The 24,145-nt window shown below is 39.4% G+C and overlaps 1 protein-coding gene across 11 annotated transcripts in view; it reads left to right on the top strand.

Moving 5' to 3' along the window:
- Positions 1–20,789, top strand: part of LOC306857287 (calcium-dependent secretion activator 1) — a gene marked incomplete at its 3' end in the record, with an annotated part of 95,948 nt that extends 75,159 nt beyond the window's left edge. For 10 of the 11 annotated variants that reach the window (XM_079397155.1, XM_079397164.1, XM_079397160.1 and 7 more), the window contains 8 exons: positions 2,534–2,689; positions 4,551–4,698; positions 5,563–5,637; positions 5,800–5,883; positions 6,092–6,124; positions 8,599–8,706; positions 19,191–19,295; positions 20,622–20,789. In XM_079397155.1, coding sequence (XP_079253281.1) covers positions 2,534–2,689; positions 4,551–4,698; positions 5,563–5,637; positions 5,800–5,883; positions 6,092–6,124; positions 8,599–8,706; positions 19,191–19,295; positions 20,622–20,789 — 877 coding nt within the window. Of the gene's footprint in view, positions 1–2,533; positions 2,690–4,550; positions 4,699–5,203; positions 5,219–5,562; positions 5,638–5,799; positions 5,884–6,091; positions 6,125–8,598; positions 8,707–19,190; positions 19,296–20,621 lie in introns of all 11 variants that reach the window. The other variant, XM_079397156.1, reaches the window with a different exon arrangement.
- Between the last annotated feature and the right edge of the window lie 3,356 nt (positions 20,790–24,145).

The following is a 24,145-nucleotide window of genomic DNA, read 5'->3' as shown; positions in this document are numbered from 1 at the left end:
CACAAGAATCTCCAATACCTCCGTGAAGCCAAGATGCTCAATCCTCGACAGGCACGCTGGGCTCTGTTCTTTACACGGTTTGAGTTCACCATCACCTACCATCCTGGAAATTGCAACTGTAAAGCTGACGCCTTATCATGTCTGTATTCTCCTGATTCTCCTGCAGACCCCGAACCGATTCTCCCTCCAGCCCTCATTGTTAACCCAATTGTCTGGAAAATCGACAAGGACATCAGAACCGCCACCCTCACCGAACCTGCTCTGCTGGGCTCAGTTCACAATGTACCAGGCTCTGGACACCGCTTTTCTAATGCCTGCAAATTAATACCTCTCTGTGGATTGCTCTCAGCCTTGGAAACTGCAGAACATCTCTTCCATCAGGTATTCAGGAACTTCGGAGTGCCGGAGGAAATAGTATCGGATCGCGGTCCACAGTTCATCTCCCACGTTTGGAAGGCCTTCTTTCATCTACTAGGAATCACGATGAGCTTGTCCTCCGGTTATCATCCTCAGACAAATGCCAAGGTTGAGCGACAGATCCAAGAACTTGGACGGTACCTCCGGGCTTACTGCCAAGAAGATAAATTCAGCTGGAGCCGTTTCCTCCCGTGGGCCGAGTATGCACAAAATTCCCTCCGACAGAACACCACCGGCCTCACGCCTTCCCAGTGCATACTCGGTTACCAACCACCGCTCTTCCCGTGGACGGGAAATCCCTCGGAGGTTCCAGCTGTTGTGACTACTGATTCCGGGCGAGCGAGGGAGTGTGGGACTCGGCACACATCCACCTCCAGCGAGCAGTGCGGAAACAAAAGCTTTGCAGATGCCCGACGCGCTCCAACTCCTATCTACCACCCTGGAGACCGGGTGTGGTTATCCACCCACAACCTGCGACTCCGCCTGCTCTGTAGGAAGCTGAGTTCCCGCTATATTGGTCCGTTCAAGATCCTGAGGCAGATAAACGTGGTCGCATACTAGCTCCAACTACCCCCCCCCCCCCATGCTCTTCTCTCACTCCAGATCAATACAGGCCTCCTCCTCCTGAAATACTGGACCAGCCATCTGTGTATCAAGTCCGCAACATCCTGGATTCGTGGCGACGGCGAGGCCCGGCTGGAGTATCTCGTGGGAGGGCTACGGACCCGAAGAGCAATCCCAGGTGGCCCGGGGACGATATCCTCTATCCTATGTTATTACAGGAATTCCATCATATCCATCCTGATCGTCCTGCACCCAGAGGCCGTGGTCGCCACCGTCGCCGCATGAGGGCATCAGGAGCCGCCCCTGGAGGAGGGTGTAGTGTCAGAGAGTCACAGTCACAGTCACCCCTGTCAACAGCAATCACCAGATCAGTCACCTGAGTTCTAATCACCTGCACCTGCAGTCCCTCATTAGCACTCCTATAAACACCACTCTCTCTCTGACACTCATCGTCTGGTCAACGGTTTACGATCTCAAACAGTACCTGACTCCATATGCACTTACCTGTGTTTACTTACCTTATAGACTTCCCCACGATTCTCCAGAGTCGAATCTAGCTCTCCTGAGCTCACGGTCTCCATTCCCCTGTGAACGAGACAGATACCAGCTCTCACCAAGACATTCGGAATTGGGCTAAGCATCAAGATACTCACCTGCTCATCACTCTCCTCACGATCTGCTTTGCCTATCAATAAATCATCCTGTTGTATCACTTACCTGTTGTTCCCGCCTCTGTTTGTGACACACATACAGCATTAGAAGGATGTGTAGAAATATATGTGAGTGTCTGTTCAGTCTGAAACTCCATTTTAGCAGAATTGAGTATAAATGAATCAAGTGTGAAAGCTCCTACAGAGTCTTCTAACTAAATCTGGCTTCAGTGGGAAGCTCTCATTGATTCAGTTGATCCGAAAATACGTTTCCACTGAAGATGCCTTGGCCTGCTGGCTGTTTGAGGACTCATGCTCAGGCTGTAAGGAGTGGCGTGAGAGTCAGTCTGTTTTCTTCTATGATCCATTCTTCATTCACTTCAGACCATGTGGCCTTAAAATTGGCTCCATCCAAACAGATCTATGCCTTTAGTCAGATCAGTTGAAAGTCTGGAACTGTAGCTTCTCCTGCCACTTCATACACATACAGCCTTTACTTGTGATCTTGAAATTCTCCTTTGACATCATTGTGCATGTTTTATCTTTCCTGTACTCAAACAACCAGACCTGACTGGTTGTCATTTTGTTTTAGGATTAAACATTTATTTTTTCCATGGAACGATCGCCAATGAGGTTGATCTAAAGCCATCGGAGCACCTCTGCAACGATCGGGAAGTGGTAAAAATAACTAAAATGAATGTTACCTTGGAGTGTGGACTTAAAACAGGTTTTGTCTTCTTTAAGACAAAGAAGACAACCTAACCCCCCCCCACCGACCCTGCCCTTTGACATTCCTACCTCCTAACATTGGAGTTTTCCCTTCCTGATAAACAGCTTTGATTAAAATTACTTACTGTATATCTTTCTGACTGTCTCCTCTGTACATGTCCTGGTGTTGGCAGTAATGGATCAGGGACATCAGAAGACTTGTTTTGGAAGCTGGATGCATTGCAGACATTCATCAGAGACCTACACTGGCCAGAAGAAGAGTTTGCCAAGCACTTGGAGAGCCGACTCAAACTCATGTCCAGTGACATGATCGAGTCCTGTGTAAAAAGGTGAGACTTGAAAACGTTGTTGACAGTTATTTGATGAACTTTGCAACATTAATAATGCCATTTTCCTTGTTTGAAGCTGCTTTTAAACAATCTGTAATGTATAAAGCACCATAGAATTGACTTATCTGTTGCATTTTGACAGTGGACAATTTATTTGTTCAAGACACGTTTTGGTTTGTCCTGCTGGTTTATCCAAAACTATTTTAAACAGCATTTTGTTATTATTATTATTATTTTTAATATTATTATTATGACACCACATTAACTGAGAGACTACATTCTCACTTAGTAGTAATTTCACTTAAGTACACTTTAGTAAACAGTACATATAAGCAGTCAAGTCATTATTTGTAATATCTGCAGGCTTTTCCATTTGAATAACAGAAAAATGCTGGATGATTTTCAGTATGCAGGCCTACATTTGTTATCCTTTTACTTGTTTTGAGGATGTCAAGCAGGACGTCTTCTTATAGCTGCATTCTTCCATTCACTCTTAAGTCGTAATAAACTCTTTGTCATTCTTGCTGTGAGTGAAGACGTGATTTGAAGTGCTTTAAGAAACTGTTGTACGTAATGTCATGGTAATTTGCTGATTCAGCAGATCTGTCTTAACAAGTAAAATAATCCAGTCCTTTTCCTCCTCCAATCAACACAAAGAATTGTTATAATGCAAAAGATGTGGAAAATAAAACACTAACGTGCATTTTGTTTATTTATTTATTTAGATCCTTTATTGCATCTCAGTCATCTCATAAGTTACAGTTCAACCAAATATCTATGTTTTGGCTATATATTTTTAATGTACCACTGAGAATGCCAGTTGCTACTCAGATTTTAAATAATTAGTTCACTTCCAGAATAAAAAATTCCTGGTCATTTACTCACCCCCATCTCATAAAGGATGTTCATATCTTTCTTTTTTTTAGTCGTTTTTAAGGAAAACATTCCAGGATTTTTCTCCATATAGTGGACTTCAATGGTGGCCAACGAGTTGAAGCTCCAAACTGCAGTTACAGTGCGGCTTCAAAGGGCTCTACATGATCCCAGCTGAGCAATAAGGGTCTTATCTAGCAAGACGATCGGCCATTTTCTAAAAAAATTATTTATATACTTTTTAACCACAAATACTCATCTTGCACTAGCACTGCAATGCGCATACACAACATTTCGCATTACGTTATCATGTTGGAAAGGTCACGCGTGGTTAGTTCTTTGTCTGTGTACTTTGTTTTTTTTGTAAGTGCTTTGACACAATCTGTATTGTTAAAAACACTATATAAATAAAGGTGACTTGACTTGGTTTAAAAAGGTAGAGTAGGGCGAAAAACTACATCTCATTTTCTCATCCAACTTCAAAATCGCCTGACATTGTTGTTTTATCTTTTTTTGTAAAGGGTGTTTGACTTTCTTTGCATGTTCGTTTGGTAAACACTTCTTCTGCGTACGTCATGCATGACCTATAGTATATAGTTTTTTAGTTTTTTAGAAAATGACAGATCGTTTCGATAGAAAAGACCCTTATTCCTTGACTGGGATCGTGTAGAGCCCTTTGAAGCTGCACTGCAAGTACAATTTGTACCTTCAACTCCCATTGAAGTCCACCATATGGAGAAATATCCTGGAATATTAATTCCTTAATTTCTTTTCAGATGAAGAAAGAAAAACATGAACATCTTGGATGACATGGGTCAGTACATTATCAGGACATTTTTATTCTGAAAGTGAACTAATCCTTCAACACAGAAACTCTAAATTAGTCACATATATTTTGTCTTGTTTCCTGATTTTTTGGCAATCCTGCACCATTCTGAATTACCAAAGCAACCAGTCAGAATTCAGTCTCTCTTTCGTGTTGTTTCAGAACCAGAGCAGCATTTGAGGTGAAGTTGCAGAAGAGTCCACGCACTACAGACTTCCGTGTCCCCCAGTCCATATGCACCATGTTCAACATCATGGTGGATGCCAAGGCCCAATCGGCCAAACTATGTGCCATGGAACTCAGCCAAGAGGTAGACAACACCAACAAATGTTTCTTTCTGTTCTCACTTACATCCGTATACACTTCCCATGTTCTCCATCTTTCTCATCATTGCAAACATGCACTTTCTCTGCCACAATGTTTCCAGTACAACACCCTCATAATGTGCTGATCTGCATACATCTTAGATTGAATATATTGTAAAATCCATTATTCTGTAGTGTTTTGAATTGCACGTATTCATCATATGCACCAGCCTATAATATATACAACAGGTATATATGAATTGAACATTGTTGTTTAAGTGTATAGACACAAATATTCTCTATGATTGCAAATATATAATTTAAATGCATTTACTGCAGTAGATCTGAATGATTCACCAGCATGGCAATTTTTCCATTGTTTCTGAATTTTAATTTAATTTGACTCTGTGCTGGAATGAGACGTTTTCTTTTTCTCTCTGCTCTCTAATTGTCACTGTCACCTTGTCTGCTGTATCTTTCTTTTCATCCCTTTTCTCAATCTTGTGAAAGTTTGTTAGAGAATGGGTAAGTGTGGCTAACAATTCAATTGAATTCTCACCTTTATGTCCCAAAGGTATAATTAGCATTCCTAGCAGTTTCCCCCAGTCCTGTGACACTTAAATTGTTTTGATTATATTACCATATGTGATAGCTGCTTCTGAATATATATGTGCTAGAAGTGAGACATCTCATATCCGTAGCATCTTGAGACAGGTAATGATCTGAACTGAATGAATTACCCAGACATATTTAATATGGGTAAATGGAGACAAAGGGATTGAGTTTGCACAGATTATCCCAGGTGAAAACCACCAAACAGCTCAAGAAAGCTTGTTGTGATTTGTGCTCATTATGTCTTTCTTTTCCAGAGACAGTACCACTCGCAAATTGACAATCTCATCGAGGAGACGGTGAAAGAAATGATTACTTTACTCGTGGCAAAGGTAGCATTTAAGGAAAACAATATTCATAAATGTTTTGTATTCATTATTAAATGTCTTGAAATTCATAGCATGAAAATAATGATCAATTATGATAATTTAGCATTTTTTTTAAAGGTAATATGTTCTATTTTTTATTTTTTATTCTTTATTTCTGTTTTACAGTTTGCTGTGATCCTAGAGAGTGTTCTGGCGAAGTTGTCACGTTATGATGAAGGCACACTTTTTTCCTCTTTCCTGTCATTTACAGTAAGAACAAATAGTGGCTTAATTTTAATAAAAATCTTTTACATTAGCACAAGATGTTTTCACTCAAAATGCATTATTTCAGTTTATTCTTATATTAAAAATGAGCAATCTTCTAAAGATGTTATATTTTACTTAGCAGTATTTTATAAGTGAAATATTTATATTTAAATTATTTTAATTTTGATTTTTATGTCCCTTTTATTTGTAGGTAAAAGCTGCTTCAAAATATGTGGACGTACCTGTAAGTGACAACAGGATTTTTTTCTGATGCTCATTTGATTTATCAGTTAATTGTTTATCCACCTTATTTTTCAGTGTGGAAGTAAGCCATTTTCTGTGAATGTGCAAGACTTCCGGTTCATTAGCCGCTGTAGGGAAATAGCAAGAATAATAACAAAGTGCAGTAAATGGTAAAAATGTTTGCACTACAAACCACGGTGTTCATAATTAAGATAATACATTAAAATAATAGGGTAAAACACCAGTTCATTATGCAGTTGTGTTAAAAATTGCTGTTTTGTACTGCTAAAAATAGCTGGAAGTAGATGAGACCGGAAGCCTCGAGCATAAAATTTACATATGGCCGCTCTTACGGGAAAAATAAGGTTGAAGTTGTTGCATATTAGTTTGGATAGTTCATTAATAGTAAGTTACACTTTGTTTTCAGAAGCCTTGTAACAGCTTTAAGACATGGCTAATAATTACCTTGGCCTGCTGTGCAGATGGCCATCTCTTAGCCCCAAATGGCCATTCATATGTATGTGGGAGAGAGTCGTCTCTGTGAAGCTCTCCCCTCTGCAGCAGACAGTGTGAAGTGTGTGTTGTGCAACAAAAGTCCACTGTGAAGATGCCGCTGGGTCCAACTCATTGCATTCAGCATCACATCACTGAGTTTCCTTCAACTGCCAACACATTTGGTCACGACGTGAGGCTTTTTAAATTAAAACCCTGTCAGTGAATGCCGGAAGCATCCTCTCGCTGTCTCGCTCTCTTTATCGTTCTGCTGATGATCTGAGGGTTAGCAAATCGTATGTTTCCATGGTAATTGTTTGCTTAATACACAAAATAAAATTATGTCTGACAAACTTGCTTATTTGCACCCTTTGAAAGGATCCATAGATGTGTGAAGTAAGTTCAATTTACAGCGTCTGACAATTACCAATTCTGATGACCTTCATATGCCTGCTGGCAAAGGAAGTGTTTAATTCTCCTCTGAGGCCGAGCAGAACACCCCTCTGGGTTGATTTTTCACTTGCTGTTTTGTTGAATAGAATCGTATTAATCAAATAACATTGTTCTCCTGCCGGTCTGTTCAGACTTCAGACTTTGACAATGACAGCTCATTTTGCACACCTCAGGTTTTGACTATTAGACGTCTAAGCAAATGAGAAGCAAAACACATTTCATCTGTTTGTCAGGTGAAATATAATTTGCTAATTTGGCAGTGGAAAGTAGCTTTGCTATTTTACAAAGCAAAATCACCATGAGCATAAGATTAGCATAACAATAAAAATTTCAGAGCAGTGCAAATTATGTCAATAGTGAAGCAATGTATGAAGCACAGTTCACAAAGAAGTCACTTTCAAACCAAGTAGACAACATGGCAAAATCGCATGACCAACTTGATCGCGATGCAAAATTTTTCATCTTCACACAAAGTTCCAGGTTGTGTATTCCTGTTGAAATTACTTAAATAGCATTTTTTGTGACTACATTTTCTGTCATAAAACCTAGTGAGCTGTTTATATTAATAGTATTTTGAAGGAATAGTTCACCCAAAAATTAACATTTACAGAAAAATGTCTTGCCCTCCAAGGCCATCCAAGATGTAGATGATTTTGTTTCTTCATCAGAACAGATTTGGATAAATGTATGAATGGGTACCGTCAGAATGAGAGTCCAAACAGCTGCTAAAAACATCACAAAAATCCACAAGTAATCCACACAACTCCAGTCCATCAGTTAATGTCTTGTGAGGTGTGTTTTTAAGTGACATATTATTTAGATGTGTTAACATTAAAATGACACTTCTGGCCAAAATATCAGTCCATAATATTGCTTCATCCAGTAAAGAAGTGCATCCTATATTGTCCTCTCACATCAAAACTCACCAATATATTTGTTTACAACTGCTTTTGCTTGTAAACAGTCCTTGATCTGTGCATATCTTTCTCCTGATTCAGACATGACTTTTTCACTGGAGAAAGCAACATAGGGATATATGACTCATATTTTAGCTTTTAAGTTAAAATCATCTTAATGATGAATTGGTTTATTGCAGACATGCAGCTTTTCACTTTACAAGATGTTAATTGATGGACTGGAGACTTGTGGATTACTGTGATGTTTTTATCAGCAGTTTTGACTCTGATTCTGACGGCACCCATTCACTACACTGGTGAGCAAGTGATGCAATGCTAAATTTCTCCAAATCTGTTCTGATAAAGAAACGAACTCGTCTAAATCTTGGACAGCATTTTGTTTTTTGTTTTTTCAAAATTTAAGCAAAATTAAAATTCTTAAGTGTAATTAAAAAGTTGTTGTTTGTTGATTCTATTTGTGTAGTCTGTATGTAGATTGTTCCAAATCAGTCACCTATGAGGTTCCATGATGTTTAGGATGCTGCCTATATAGGCTGGAGCAGAGTTGTTGTATGCTAAAAAATACATTAAGCAGTAATACATCTTTCTCTTTCTTTCTTTCCTTCATTTGCAGAAACCTGGGATGGATGTTGCAGACAGCTATGTGACATTCGTTCGCCACTCTCAGGACATCTTGAGGGACAAGGTCAATGAGGAGATGTATATAGAAAGGTTATTTGATGTAAGTAATGGCTGTCTTCTCCCTCTGTGATGGGGAGGCCCTCCAAAATGTGACATAACAGCCAGCTAGGAGGGATAAGTCCCATTTTGAGATCTTTTTCTCACTTAATTTCTCTATCTTTTACCCTTTACCCTTTCTCTATCTTTGTCTCTTGCACTGCTTTCTCTGGCTTAACCTTTCCTCTCTGGTTTGCAGTGCTGTGTGTATTCCTGAATGTTCTGGCTGTAATATTCCCTTTGCTCTGCTCGCTATTCCTGGAGGAGGATTATCTTAAGATGTGTTCTCACACAAAGGGGCATGCAGATGTGAGTTTAAGCAGCTCAAGCTACCTACAACACACTGCAATCAAAGATAGAATCTGAGAATCTACAGATGACTACATAGTTATGAAAGTTATTACAGTCAGTTCATTAAAGGTTCTACTTATTAAGAATAGCTTGCGATTCGAAGAGAACTGTAGAGTAGATCTCGACATAACAACAAAAAAACATTCCCTCTAAGATCTCAACATATACTTCTGTTCAAAAGTTTGGGGTCAATAAGAAAAAGACAAAAAAAGAGAATTTTTATTCAGAAAGGATGCAATAAATTTATCAAATGAGACAGTAAAGACATTTCTAATGTAACAAATAAATATTTAATGTTCCGTTTCTATTTTCTATAAATATGTATCACTGTTTCTACAAAAATATTAAGCAGCACAACTGCTTTCAACATTAATAATAAGAAAAAGTGTTTCTTTAGCAGCAAATCAGCACATTAGAAGGATTTGTGAAGGACACTGAAGACTAGAGTAATGGCTGCTAAAAATTCAGCTTTGCATCACAGGAATAAATTATATTTTAAAATATATTAATATAAAAAACAAGTATTTAAAATTCAAATACTATACAATTTTTACTGTATTTTGATGTAACAAATGCAGACCTGTTGAGCATAAGACTACTTTAATATATAAAAATAAAATCTTAAAGACCAAACTTTTGAATGGAAGTGTAAATATGATGTGAGAGATATTTTCTCAAATCTTGATGTAAAGATTATTTACACATTCTTCTTGGTTTGGACAGTTAACAAAAAAGCTATTACAATGTTTGTTTGTTTTCTATCTCTGACTCCGAGAAAGCGACTTTTGTTATGTCAAGATATTGAAAAAGTGAGAAAAAAAATAATGCATGTAATTTTAGGGCTTCCATAGAAACCAAACAAATTGAACATACTAAAACCAGTGTGATGGATATTGTTTTGTTCATTTTAGCTGATAGTTAGGGCGGGGGGTGTTACAAAGGCAACTGCCCTATTTCCAGAGTAAATCTCCCACTAAGCAGATCCAAACAAGAGAAGCCCTCCAAACCTTGGGCTTATTGTGATAAAGGCTTAAAGAAAAGGAAAGAATGAGGGAAAACACTGAGGGCAAGAAAGAGGAGTTGAATAAGTAACACTGAAGGGAAGGGCACACAATGGAGAACACCATCTTAAGGGATGGCTAGGGCCATCATGTTGGTTATAATCCTTTTGTGCTGTGTGTAGACCAGTTTGTTAAGTGTGTGTTGTTGGAGAGGTATGTTTGCATTGTGTGGCTAAAGACTTGTTTATATTCAGAAAGAAAGCCAGAACGGGAGCGCCGATCTGGGATCAAATTTCCTGTCCGTTTGCTTGACGTCGCTCCTTGCGAAATCAGGACAAACTGATCTGAAAACAGCACTCCCGCTCTGAAAAGCTTTGTGAATATGGCTCCTCGTGTCATATGTGAACAATTCAAGTAAGAATCCTGATCATGGTTCATCATTGACTTTCACTGACCCGGGATCAGTAGTCTTACTATGAGATGCTTGAAACATATGAGCTCTGGTTTTTTGAGCGTCCTACAAAAAGGCTGCTTGAATCTGCTGCTGTATGCTAGCTTGTCCTGGTTTTACTTTACTTACTACTTTCTCCCCTCCTGGAGGGTGTCTGAAAAGATGTTTCGTTTCTTTGTTCATTCGCTTGGAATGAGATGGCGTTGCTTATTTTCCATCTGCATTGTGCATTTGCGTTCATTTCCTTGAATGCAAACAAGGAAAAGATCCCATCTGCCTTGTCTTTCCGACCCTCTCATTCCATTTCTCCATTTTCTTTTCTTGTTTTTACACCTCTTTTCTTGCTCTCTCTCTGCGCCTGAACCAAAATGAAACTTATCCTTCCTGTCAAGTTGTTTTTGTCACATTATGCCAAGTGGCGTTATTCAGAGTCAAATAATCTTCCTTTGTACATCTACTAGCATGGCCCATGTCCTCAGAGACTCAGCTCATACATGCACTTACACCCATCCATCCACACAGCCAGCCAACCAGCCCACCCTCCCCAACCTCCTACCCCACCGCCGTCAACCCCAGATGGGCACGCATGGCACACATCTCCCCTCTCCACCCGCTCAAGTGGTCGGGCCTCCGTAGTAGTAAAAAGACAACATGTGTGCATGCATACATACATGCACTCTCACTCCGTCTCACACACGCTAACACGCACACTCTGGTCCTCAATGTTATGCTAAAAAGCCATTGAAATAGCACCGCTCTTTATCGGGGGCTCCAGGCAACCTGCTCAAATGTTTTCTTGTTACTTTGTCATTTCACTTGTTAAAGATGTCATAACATCCTCCGCAATGAGCCATAACACCACATGCTGTTGTTTTAAACCTGCTACACTCACCCTATTTAAAAAACATTTAGTTTGTTATTAAAAAAAAAAAAGACATAAAGAGAGGAGATTATAGTACCGGCGGCCCTAATTAAATGGGTTTAAAAGAACAGCAGCCCCCCACCCCCTTTCACTTTTTTTTTAACTCTACCCGTTTTTGCTGATTTGGAAAACCACATTTGATGCAAGGAAATTTACAATACAAATACATATAAAAATATGAAAAGAAAGAAGAAATATATTTGTCTTAACCATAGCAAAACATTTTTTTTTTTTATTAATAGCTATAGCCAAGATTCTTAAGAAATGCCATGTTTTGCAGGGGTCACTATAAGTTAAATAATTTTGAATTTCTCCACAATTTGACTAATGAAAGAGCCACATAATTTAGTTTGGATGGAGTTGCACTTGCAATCATTACAAGGGCTGTTTTCTTCAACATTCGTGCTGGAATTGTGGTTTCTAATTTCCTTTTTTTGTTTTTAAATCAGCCAAAATGTTGCTTCCACTTGTTATTTTGACTCCAATAGTCAGAATATCCTTGATGGCCTCCTCCCCTTTTACACTTTTTCATTTTTTGATTGTTTTAAGTAATCCGCTTTGAAATGATCTGTTTGGTGGGTGTAGTATAATTGCTTAGTTGTTCTTGGCTGGTTGTCATATTGAAGTATATGTAGCCCGCGCTAAGCTTGGGTTAATTGGGGTCAAGGATGCTGATTTCTCACAGACAGAGATGGCACATTGGCTGGAGTAAGAAGATTAGACTTGCTGTTTGACTAATTCAAAATATGGCTGTGCTTTGCTTTCATAACAGCGTTTCATAATGCAGAAAAAGCAACCATATGGGATTAGGTATGAAAAATGAAAACAACGAAAAATGGAAAAAATATTAGTCCAATGATATGGTTAAAAGGAAGATGTGTAAAATAATACTAGTAATTATTATTTTGCTAATAATATAAGTTTATTACTTTGTTATTTGAAAAGACATTTCTGAGGTTTACATTTAGTAGTAAATAAAGATCAATTAATTAAACTGAATTAAATATTAATAATAAAAAAAAACATTCAAGTGAATTAATATATTAAGACAAAGTTCTTACAAAAGAAGATCTAGGTCATAAAAATATTTCAGTAGTGAATTTTACTTGCAAGCGGCTTGTTGCAACTAATGTCAGCTGTAATATTCATGAGTTCTGAGAAGATGCTGATTTGTTAGAAGGCCAAAAACCAGATACAAGCTTCCTAAGAGCCAAATTATTTGTCAGTGGATGGATAACGTTTGTTAAGTCCAGGAAAGACGACCAGAGAGAGGGATAGGAAGGGAGAGGGAGGGGAGGAGAAAATTAATTTATTTCACTCTGCCAGCCTGCCAGTTCTTGAAAGAACAGCTGAGGAGAGCAGGATTAAGGCAGCTGTGCTTAACGTGAGGGCTCATCTGTCAGATTGGGGCGGAGCACATAGATCATTGATTAAAAAAAGCCATCTCCAAATCCAGTGCTTCACTGACACCACCGTCCTGCCCCGGCTCTTCAGTGTGTGTGTGTGTGTGTGTGTATGCATGCGTGTCTGAGTGCCAGCAGAGAGACTCAGATACACGGCAGATTACACACGTCAATTATACACTTAATCTGCTTCTGGAAGAGATTGCGGCCTACCCTCATTGATTACTCATTTGAAGTATTCCCGTTGACCTTGGCAGTTACCAGATTGTCGAGATTGCACTTTATGGTGACAGTTAATGCGGTTTAATCGTTCTGCTGCTGGAGACTGCAAGGAACACATGAAGCTGAGCTGCTGCTTGTTGCATTTCACAGACCTGTGATACCACTTCACTGTCTGGAACACTTAACCACTTTGCAGGTTCAGCTGACCCAAGTGAACAGTTTAATCAACTTTAGCTAGCACCCAAACTTAATGCTGTGCATTCTGTGGTCCAAGAAAAAAAAAAAAATGAATCAAGGAAACAAGTTTGTAATAAAAAATGCTAATTTCTTTTTTATTATCTTTGTGTATTTTGAAATTTTATTGAATTTCATTTTTGTATAACATTTTTTGTTTTGTGTTTTGTATTTTTTCTAGTGCTGTCAAACGATTAATTGCATTCAAAATAAGTTTTTGTTTACATAATATATGCATTTTGTCTTTTTTTTTGTCAAAAGAACACTTTGATCTACAAACATGCAGAAAACATGTTTTGGAAAAGAATTTTTTTAAACATTTTTTTATACAATTTAACCCCATCACAGCAATTTTGTTATGAAAATGTTTTTTTTATTCTTGATTATGATGTCCCGAACAACAAAAATCAAAAATGTGCTTTTATTTGATTTATTTATTTCAATGAAGCCTCTGATTGCATTTAGATGATCATGCGATATGGGAGGCGGATGTGTGCTTATTGTTTTTCTCCCCAGTTAATCCTTTTATTTTAGAGGTAAACCAATTCAAAACAGAGCTTTAGATGAATAATCTGAACGCTAGTAGGTCAGTATGAAAAAAAGACTAAAAGAGACCCAACAGGTCCTTTCACGGATACTGTTCAAAACATGTTAAATGGGTTTGGCTCTTTCAGAATGCAGGGCAGATGTTAGCTGTTCAGGTTTCTGATAATTACAGAGGTCGAGGTGCTTTCTTTGTCACTTACTGTGTACCGAGCCTGATTTGAATAAACCGTCAGCAACAACACTAACGGCTAGAGATTTTAGCAAAGTAAACGCGCAGCAGAAGAAGTGCATTCGCGCGCCGTGGGTCTCAACTGGCTCTATTAGCCGTCTATTGGCTCTCTCTCCGTCTCTTGCTCTCCCCATGACATATAAGTGAGGTATGGTGGCATTTGTTTGATTAACTTGTCTGACAAAAGTGACATCTGCTAGCGGGTTCATGTATACGAGAGGCTCAGCGCGGGTCCGTCTTTGTACATCTGTCAGCACAGAAGCAGGGGAAAAGGGTGAAAAGAAACAAATTGGTCCCAAAAAGCAGCCCATTCACCTTCTGCGCTCCCCCCTCTGCCCCCTCCCAGCCCTTAGCCATTCAGGTGCACCGCAGGGCTCTCAAGTGCTTGCTGGTTTATTCCATTTCGTTCCCCCCATTGAGGCCGAACCCCACAAGTGTTATGCTCCTCATTCCTGCTCGGCTCAATCCTCCCCTAAGCGTTCCTTTGTGAGCAGAATGGTTCACTTTGCCCTGGGACCAAACTCTCTCTCTCTTATGTTCCTTTTTTTTTTATCCCTCACCTCTTTTTCTTCATTGTGTGTTTACTCAATGACACGATCACAGGATGTAATTCCCGCCATTTAGTTTATCTCTACCAGCTCCTTTTCTAAAGAAAGGCCCTGTTTGGACACTGTTAAGCACAAGCACCGGTTTCAGTAGCAGAAATGCATTCCCTGCAATTATACGTTTTTGATCGGCTCGTTTGTTCCAAGAAATTGCTCCAGACGCCGTTCCGTTCAGTTATTCCTTCAATCACGCACAAAAAAACAGCATTAGAGACAGTTAAAAGTGTAGCAGAGCTTGCTCAGAAACAGTAAGGGCTTGTTCCACTTAAAGATCCGGTGAGGCGTGCAAATCCCGAGCAGGGTTCTCTTTGTATCCACAACACAATCGTGAGCAGTTTGAAGCCCTTTCGCTTGCTGAGCCTGAAATTTTATTTTCAATCCCGCCATTCAGAAGCACCTATTTCTGTAGAGAAAGAGAGAGAGCGCTAACGCAGCAGCGTGTTGGAGGACCGTGTTTGGGGTCACGTATTTCCTACACAACTTTTTTTCCGCAAGTTCGCGGGGTCCCGTGGCGGAGAGATAGCGAGCGGCAGGAGACGTGGGGTCACCGGTGTGAGTTACCATGGTAATTGAGTTCAGTCATCAATGGACCTCCTCTCAGGAGGGATGAGGCGTACAATAACGGGCCGGTGGCGGCCATGAACAGCAAGCAGGTAGGATTACCCCAAGCTTTTGTCCTAAGTGCATAATGTCTTGTAGTCAGATTTAAAGACTCCTCGGTCCCCGGGGCCTCCCTCTCTGGCCCGGCAAGGGGCCCGATTCACTCGCTGGCCAGCAAGAAGAACGAATGCCCTACGACCCACTGGCCTGAGAGAGACGGCTCTATTTAGTGCAGACAAAGACGCAAAGACTACCAGGAGAAAGGTTGGACGTTCGATTTTTGTGGTTTTTGTTTGGGGTATTTTCTCGATTTTGATTCACGAGGAGCACGGAGAGGACAGGGAGCATGGGGAGGCACCGTTCTCCTGTTTTCATCTCCACCGGCCTGTCGCTTTGCATTAACATCAGCGCTAACAACCATCATCATTCCATCCCTACTGCTAATTGCAGACACAGCTGGGTCCCAGCAGGAGCGCTTCTCAAACAGCCTAGGCCTCCGAGAGCAGGCCGAGTGGCACATACACACACACACACACACACATTTACAGAGCCACTACCACCAGCAAGGGCAGAAAGAGGCAGAGTCACAGGTTGCTTGTAATCCCCCCATTACCCCCCACCGAGCCCCCGCCCCCTCCTCGGCATTCCTGCTTTTGTAAGAGTGTGTTTTTTTTCTAATCCTAGCTCGAAACTTACCAGCTCTTTCTTCCTTCTGGTCCTCCTCACATAGGAGCCGCTAGCCTTCAGGTGCTTCAGGATTCGATTAAAAGCGAGTCGTGAACACGCGCGCGTCTGTGACGGGGGTGGATGGATGTGCAACCTTACACTGAATTCTGTTTGTTGCCCCCCTGCTAGGCGCTATGGCTTCCTGTAACATGTCAAAGATGAGAGTGTGAACACAAGCTTAGGAGCGCGGCTTGTGCATGTGCGTGGTGTGGCAGGGGGCAGGAGGTCGCTCAGCCTTTCAGCGCTCCCCGCTAGAGGTGTGGGGGCCCTGCAGATGTTCATGTGTGTTGTATCGGTAACCATAGCGTACGCGTCCAACACACACGCACGTGTACACGCAGCCCTCGCGCTTTCCAATATCAGATGGAACTCGTTAGATGATCACAGATTTTTTTCTCTCCCATATCCGCTTCTTTCATTATGCATTCAGAGTCATGATACTCCTGTTTTGGCTAGCAGCTATTGCCAGCTTCCCGCTGCTCAATATCCAAAAAGTGCCACTGTACATAATACGCTCTCGGAGAGTCTTCTGTTTCTCTGCTGACAGCAGAACAATGTCCCACTGCCAGCACTGTTCATTTCACAACCAAGACCATAGAGGACGCGGTCTTACTGGACGAGTCTCTCACAAGTTTAAAAATTGATTTAGCAGAATGTACTATATGAATATGTCTTTCTTGGCCTTGGGCATCATTTGATTCTGATTCGGCATCTGATTTGGTGCTCACAGCAGGGATTATAAAGTGGAACTAAATTATTAATATAGCAATTTCAATTTGTAAATATCGATTATGTCATTAAGTGAATTGATGGTTTGCTAGTAATGGGTTTAAAGAAACCAAATCCAAAAATTCAAATGATCATCATTTACGTGTATGTTGCCATTATTTACAAGTCATTCCAAACATTCTTTATTCTTTGGAACATAAAAGTCAGTGGAGTCCAGTGTTGTATTCAGACTCTATTTACTTTCATAGTACAGACAACACCAGTTTTCATTCTTCAAAACATTCATCAAAATATACAAAACTGTCTTCTTTTGTGCTCCACAGAAGAAAGTCAATCATACAGGTTTAGATTGACATGATTTTAGTAAATGATGACAGTATTTTTATTTGTGGGTGTCTCATTCCTTTAAAATGATAGAGGACGGAGAGGTCACACTATTTTAGGAACAAATGTAGAAGAAATAGAGTGAGCATGAGAGAAAGACTGAGTGTGAGAGAGAGCAGTTGCTCCAGGTCTGGCCTCCCTGTGGGGGTCCATCGCGGCCCGGCTGCCCAATCTTTCACAGGCACAGAGCACCAGCCCTCACAGAGCAACACCAAGCTCTGATTCACTGCAGGGACGAGCCACTGAGCTCAGCCGCTTAGATCAAATCCTAAAACACCTATTTGATTATTTGGACACACCTTAGTGGCATAATTTTACCAGTGTACCACTTAAACGCAGATGGATTGCACTTCATTCATTGTGTTAAACTGGTGGAACCACTGGAACAATTGGCTTAGCAACTTGTGTTATGTTTACTACTCAAGTCTTTTGACAAGGATACATTTTCCTTTTTTTTTTTTTTTTTTTTGGTCATCACCAACAGAGCCGTAATGCTTTTTCAAACTGTGGGTGCAAAGTGGATTTTGCATGCAAGATCTATAAAAAGTAAACTGTCAAGTGTGCTGCAGTTACCCAAGACACAGCTCCTGTGTCTTTGGCTCGATTTGCTCAGCTCCTAAACCGTTGAGACTCAGTCAGCTCAGATTACCATCAGACCAGCTCGATCATAACTAATCAATTAGACTTCAAACGAGATCTTCCCCACGGTCTAACATCTGTAGCCCAAAAGCTACGTGCACTGGCTATTTGGGAGGTGCTTTGAGTTCAGTGAGTTCCACTGAGTGGAAATGGAGAGCAACACTCTTAGAACTAGAGGAAGTCTCGTAAAAAATAACACCCTGAGCCACTGTTATATTAGTAAGCTCATTGTGACTGCGGTAAAGACAACATGTCCGCTGGGAATGATGGATCTTTCTCCCTCAATGTAACAGAAAGTGCCACCGTCTGAAGCGCAGGCTGAGGGCAGGATTGTGGCTGGCTTAACATGGGCAACATCTCTCATGATCCGTGTCCAAAAGCAGCACAGGAGATAGCTGATGGGATCCGAAACTGTCAATTACCAGTTCCTGGGTGGAGCTGTGGAGACAGGGAGAGGTTTTGGGTGAGGATCATGGCTGTGACAGAAGGACTTTCTCCAAGGCAGAGCTTGTTGGGACCTCTTTTATGAACAGCCCTCCTTATAATGTCACCAGTTTGCTTGCAGTGCCTCTTTAAGCTCTGTTCTGCCAGTCATTTTCCTCCATAACTAGTTTACTTGATGCCAAATTTAGTAGAAGAAAACTCCTACCGGTCAAAAATGAATAATTAAGATTATGGGTGTTAATTAAAGTTTTTGAAAGAAGTCATTTGTGCTCACCAATGCTGCATTCATTTGATTAAAAATACAGTAAAAACAGTAATATAGTGAAATAATGTTATCGTTTAAAAGAGCTGTTTTATATTTGAATATATTTTAAAATATAATTTATTTACTTCAGTGTCACATGATCCTTCAGAAATCATTCTAATATGCAAATTTGCTGCTCAAGAAACATTTCTTATTATTTCTGTTGAAAACAGGTTTTGTTTGCTGTACAATATATTTGTGAAAACCATGATGCATTTTTCTAGGATTCTTCGATGAATAGAAAGTTCAAAAGGTCAGCATTTATTTGAAATAGAAATCTGTTGTAACATTATACACGTCTGTACTGTCACTTTTGATCATTTTAATTTGTCCTTGCTGAATAAAAGTGTTATTTTATTAGGGTTTTTTTATCCTAATAACCCCAATAATAAATAGTGATAATAAATTGGAAAAAAAAAAAAGCCCAAAATCTTAATTATACCAAACTTTTGACTGGTAGTGTATAGGTTGTCTATCGTTGTCATTGCTGGTTTAAAGTTGTGCTATATCAGATTGGTGAGTATTTTTAGATCTTGTACTAAAAGGATTTTCATTCACATAATCTCCTCTCTTGATACAAAACTACTGCCTACACTTGTTTGTTGTGTTTTTGTAGATGGGTTTCCCTATGTGTTTGTGTGTGGCAGCATTTATATGTGTGTCTGTCTTTGCTGGAGAACAATGTATTTGTGTTTCAGCAATGGTACACCAGCACAATGAATCTCCTGGGCACCTGGCTGACAGACCGTATGGACCTGCAGTTGCATGTGTATCAGCTGAAAATCCTCATCAGAATTGTAAAGGTAAACACTACAGCATCATTGACCACTAAAGTGTGGGTATTTGTGCAAAACTGCACAAAACTGCCCAAGTATGTGCAGGAAGGAATCGTAGCACAGTATTTGCACCAAATGTACTTGTAAACACATGCTATAAAAATATGCACATGCCGTCCAATCAGAGTCAGATTACAGTGGTGGATCAGCCAAGTGAAGGCGGTCTTCCTCTGCAGCCTCCGCTTGTGCTTGATTTTACAACAGCATCAACAGATCAACAGGATTTCATAGTATGACATTACACATTTATTTCTGTGCACTCATATGGTGTGTCTCTCTCTGTGTGTGGATATATCTCACAGATGCAGGTTTCTTTTTAGATCTATATCAGATTGTTTTCCTTCATTTTCCCAAGCATAGATTAGGTTTAGTACTGGATAAAGAAGACCTCATTGTCATGTTTTCCTCATTTACAATTTCCAAGAAAACCAGAATAACAACTGGATGCAACTTTCCATAAATGGAGTACAATATCTGTTACCAAAATTAGTGACATGCATGTGCATGGTTTTTATTTTTAGGAATAAGAATTAAATAAAAATATTGAAACAGGGCTGCAGATTTATTTTCCACTCAGTAGGGACTAGCTTGGGGTCAGTAATTTATTTAAGAAATTAATACTTTTATTCAGCAAGAATGTATTCAGTTGATCAAAAGACAAGAGGCTATTTCAAAGAAACCTGGAAAAAAATGAGCAGAACTACTTTTTTCAACATTGATAAATGTATTTTGAGCAGCACACCAGCATATTAGAATGATTTCTGAAGGATCATGTGACACTGAAGACTGTAGTAATGCTGCTGAAAATTCAGCTTTGCCATCATATGTTTAAATTACACTTTACGGTATATTCAAATTGAAAACAACTATTTAAATAGTAATAATATTTTTACTGATTTTGATCAAATAAATGCAGCCTTGGTGAAAATAAGAGATTAAAAAAAAAGGTTTGAACCGTAGTGTACTTTTTTAAATAACAGAAGGAAATATCTGCTTGATCTTTTTTTCTTCGAATAACAGTAGTAATAGTGTTGAAAGTTGAGCTTGGCGATTATGTTTAAATGTTATGCAAAGTTAACATAGATAGTTTAATAGGGTCTACATATACAAAACAAACATGCTTACTGCTTCAAATGCTAATGGAACATCAAAGTTCTGTACCCATATTCATGAGAAGAGACAAAAATATTTTTTTCTTCCATGTTTATATAACTAAACGCACGCTAGATCCACTTCATGTCATTCTGCTTCATGCCTCATACCTATTCCCACAATGCTCTATATGTTTTGCAGAAAAAGTATCGTGATTTCCGACTACAAGGTGTGTTGGACTCCACTCTGAACAGCAAGATGTATGAGACAGTGAGAAACAGGCTGATTCTAGAAGAAGCTACAGCATCTGTAAGAGAGGGAGGGATGCAAGGCATATCCATGAAGGACAGCGATGAGGAAGACGACTAGATCCTGCTGGAGACAATTAGGTGTGGACAATTCGGTCAGACACGTTTATCGTGGCCTAAAATGATGCATGTACACCACTGTCCATCGCTCGCACATGTCTGAATGTTGTTAACCTCATATTCTATGACAAATAAGGGACCAACTTCAATTAAGATTAAATTAAAAATAAGAATCTCTATTCATATGACAAAAACAAAAGCATATATTAACCGAATTTAAAATTAATTGACACAGTTTGATGGGTTTTGGAGTGAAATGTCTGAAATTAATTTCTAAATGTTTCTAAGCAATATGGAGTACCATTTGTAAAAGATGTTGTGTGAGATGGTAAGGAATAATGCTCGTCGTCTCCCTGTTCAATGCAAATCTGTATGGCACTGCTTCGATGTATTGTAAATACATTAATGGCATAACTGTGCATAGACCTTGTTTCTTTTGGAGTGTAGGCCAACTGACATGATTGTATTAACTTGGTCAGATGTTTATATATTCAGCTGACTTCAACAACATGTCAAAAATCCACAATGTGTTTTAAACCCAAAATGTTTTGAGACACCTTTTTTAACGAGATAGTTAAGGTCATATGTCTGTAGCTGTATTTTAGAGACGCAATATATTCCCATTGCTTATTTGTGAAATACTTAAACTGACGTCGATACTTTTTATGTTTTTAAGCCATGCGTAATTAAAAAACAAAAAAAACTAATGTATTTATTCTGTATTTTGGGGGTGGAATCACAAGGAGGCGTTTTGTTTGTATCCTTTTTGTTTCTTTGCAACAAAGCATTTCTGATCCCTCTATTTGGATAGCCTCTAAACGCTTGTAGGTTTTCATCATTGCCACTATTGTTTTGTGTATATAGCGCTTTATATTGCCCTCTGTGCAGTAGCTGCATGTCCCAGTTGTCTGAAATCTTATCTGAAAGCTTTTGATTTTGTGGAAAGTAACCGGTGGATTCATCTTGCGTCGGCCTTATGTACACCCACAGTTGGAATGCAAGAATCTGGACTTATAAAAATAAAAGAATTCAAACTCAGAACTTGTTTTTTGCTTTTAAATGAGTAACAGTAAAGGTCACAATGTTTTATTAAACTTAGAAGCCTTTATACATAAAGTTACGGCCACTCAAAAGCAACACCTACATACGGCACAGGCTTCATTCGGTATTTACAGTATAAGTAAAGCACAACCGTGTCTTAACCTCTCCCCACACCCACCCACTTCCACCAAAAAGAAAAAGTCTGAGATTAATATTTTGGGATTAAGACATAGCTCATCTTCAGTGCCTGTATTGCAGGACAGAAGGAGATTGACTGACCAAAGATGACACAGGCCAGTCCCAAGGCAGATCTTATCAACCAGATTAACATTTTTCATATAAGATTTTCTAAACAAATCAGTCTGGTCTTCAAGACAGTAAGTATAAATTCGGGATTAGATATTATGACCATGGCACATTAAATGAAGATGGAATATCTTAATTAGAATATAGATTGCTTGAAAATAAATCCTTAAGGATGAGAAAAACCAACCAAGATGGCATCTTGGTACCAAAACTGTTAATATTTGAACATCACTAACAAATTCCAAAATTCTGTACATTTATATTTAAATAAAGAGATATTTTAGACAACAGTCGCAAGGAGGATTACAAATGTTAATTTAATTGTATTAAGATTTGAAAGAAGTCTCTTATGCTCACCAAGGCTGCATATATTTATTTATTTTTATGAAGTTATATTTTTGGGGATTTTATACCTTTGTTTATAGGACAGTGGAGTTATAGGGTAGAGTGGGGAAAAATGCCCCCTACTGTTTTTTCCCAAAATAACCACAAGATAAAGATAATTTTTTATTGTAACTATGGACTACACTGACAAGAGTGATAGAAGTTTTCACCATGAAGGTGCACTGGAGAGAAAACGGATTTCACAGTAAATGAGTCAATTTTCAGCAATAAGAAAAAAAAGTATTTTAAAGACTGGGGGGCATTTTACCCCACCCATGGGGGCGTTTTGCCCCATAGGTGGGATAAAATGCCCCTTGGCACAAATTAATTTTTTGTAAAAAACAACATAACTCTTTTCATACTTGGTTTATAATTTATGTCTTTGTCACTAAAACAATGATAACTTTTCTGAACACATGTAACTTTTGTTACACTGAAAAAAAAATGACACAATCCTTAAGGGGGCGTTTCCCCCCACTCTACCCCCACTTCTCACCAGAAGCACAGAAGCCCACAAACCACAAGGCAATCAGCGCCGACTAGACTGCTGTTATTTGATCAAAAATACAGTAATATTGAGAAATTGCATTTCAATTTAAAACAACTGATTTCTATTGTAATATATTTTAAAATGTAATTTATTCCTTTGACACAATTTATTTTCAGCAGCCATTACTCATCGGTCTTCAAAAATGATTTTAATATAGGCTACTGATTTGTTGCTAAACCCACATTTCTTATTATGATCAACAGTTGCGGTGCTTAATATTTCTGTGCAAAAAAATAATGAGGTTGAAAATGCTTTTATATCTTTACAGTGATCTGAATTTAAGAACGGGTGTGTTTTGGTGAGCTGGAAAATGATATTTTGCTCGTATTTATGATCTATAATGGTCCAGTGATGATCGTACAGTGGTATAATGCATCATTCAGCATTTACACGTCATCTCGTTGAATAACACCGCGTCGTGTCCACTGGCACATAATTGTTAAGTATAACCGAGGTGAAGTGTTTCGTTTAACCCCCTGGAGCACAGACTATGGGCAATAATGCAGCACTCAGACCCAGAAAAGGGAACGGGGGAGCTTTAACTAGCAGATGGAAATTGCCTTTTCATCTCCTTACACTTTCCGATTCGAACCCACGGATACAATTTGGTGTGTTGTTCGGCGCGGGGGCACAGGGCAGGGAAAGACAAATGAATGAATGACAGAATATGTTCCTGTGGCCCGCCGCTGTGACCTAATTGCGGGAATGTTCGCTTCCTCCGAGTCGCCACTCTCGCCCTGATTTCACTGTAATCAACAGAGGACGACAGAAATGCTCGGTCGCCGAGCGCGGAGCGCCATAAGAGGAGGCTCAGATATCATACATTTAATTTCCTCATAAATCCTGCCGCAATGCAACAATTTCGAGAGGGAGAGGACCCGGCGACAGATTAATGGGCAAGGAGATTTATTCTGGCACGATCTGAGCTGCTTTGGCTTTTAAGCCTCAATCAGGTTAGGAAATAGGAACGATAAGTGTATCCAAATAAAAGATTCTCCAATTGACCGTCGCAACAAGAACTGGCCCCAGGTTCGCACTCGTATCTGCGTGACGTGGATGCGAGGCGAGGCCCGGCT

The sequence above is a fragment of the Barbus barbus genome (assembly GCF_936440315.1).
Source record: "Barbus barbus genome assembly, chromosome: 37".
Classification (NCBI taxonomy): Eukaryota; Metazoa; Chordata; class Actinopteri; order Cypriniformes; family Cyprinidae; genus Barbus; species Barbus barbus.
This window is presented reverse-complemented; position numbering and strand designations above follow the sequence as displayed.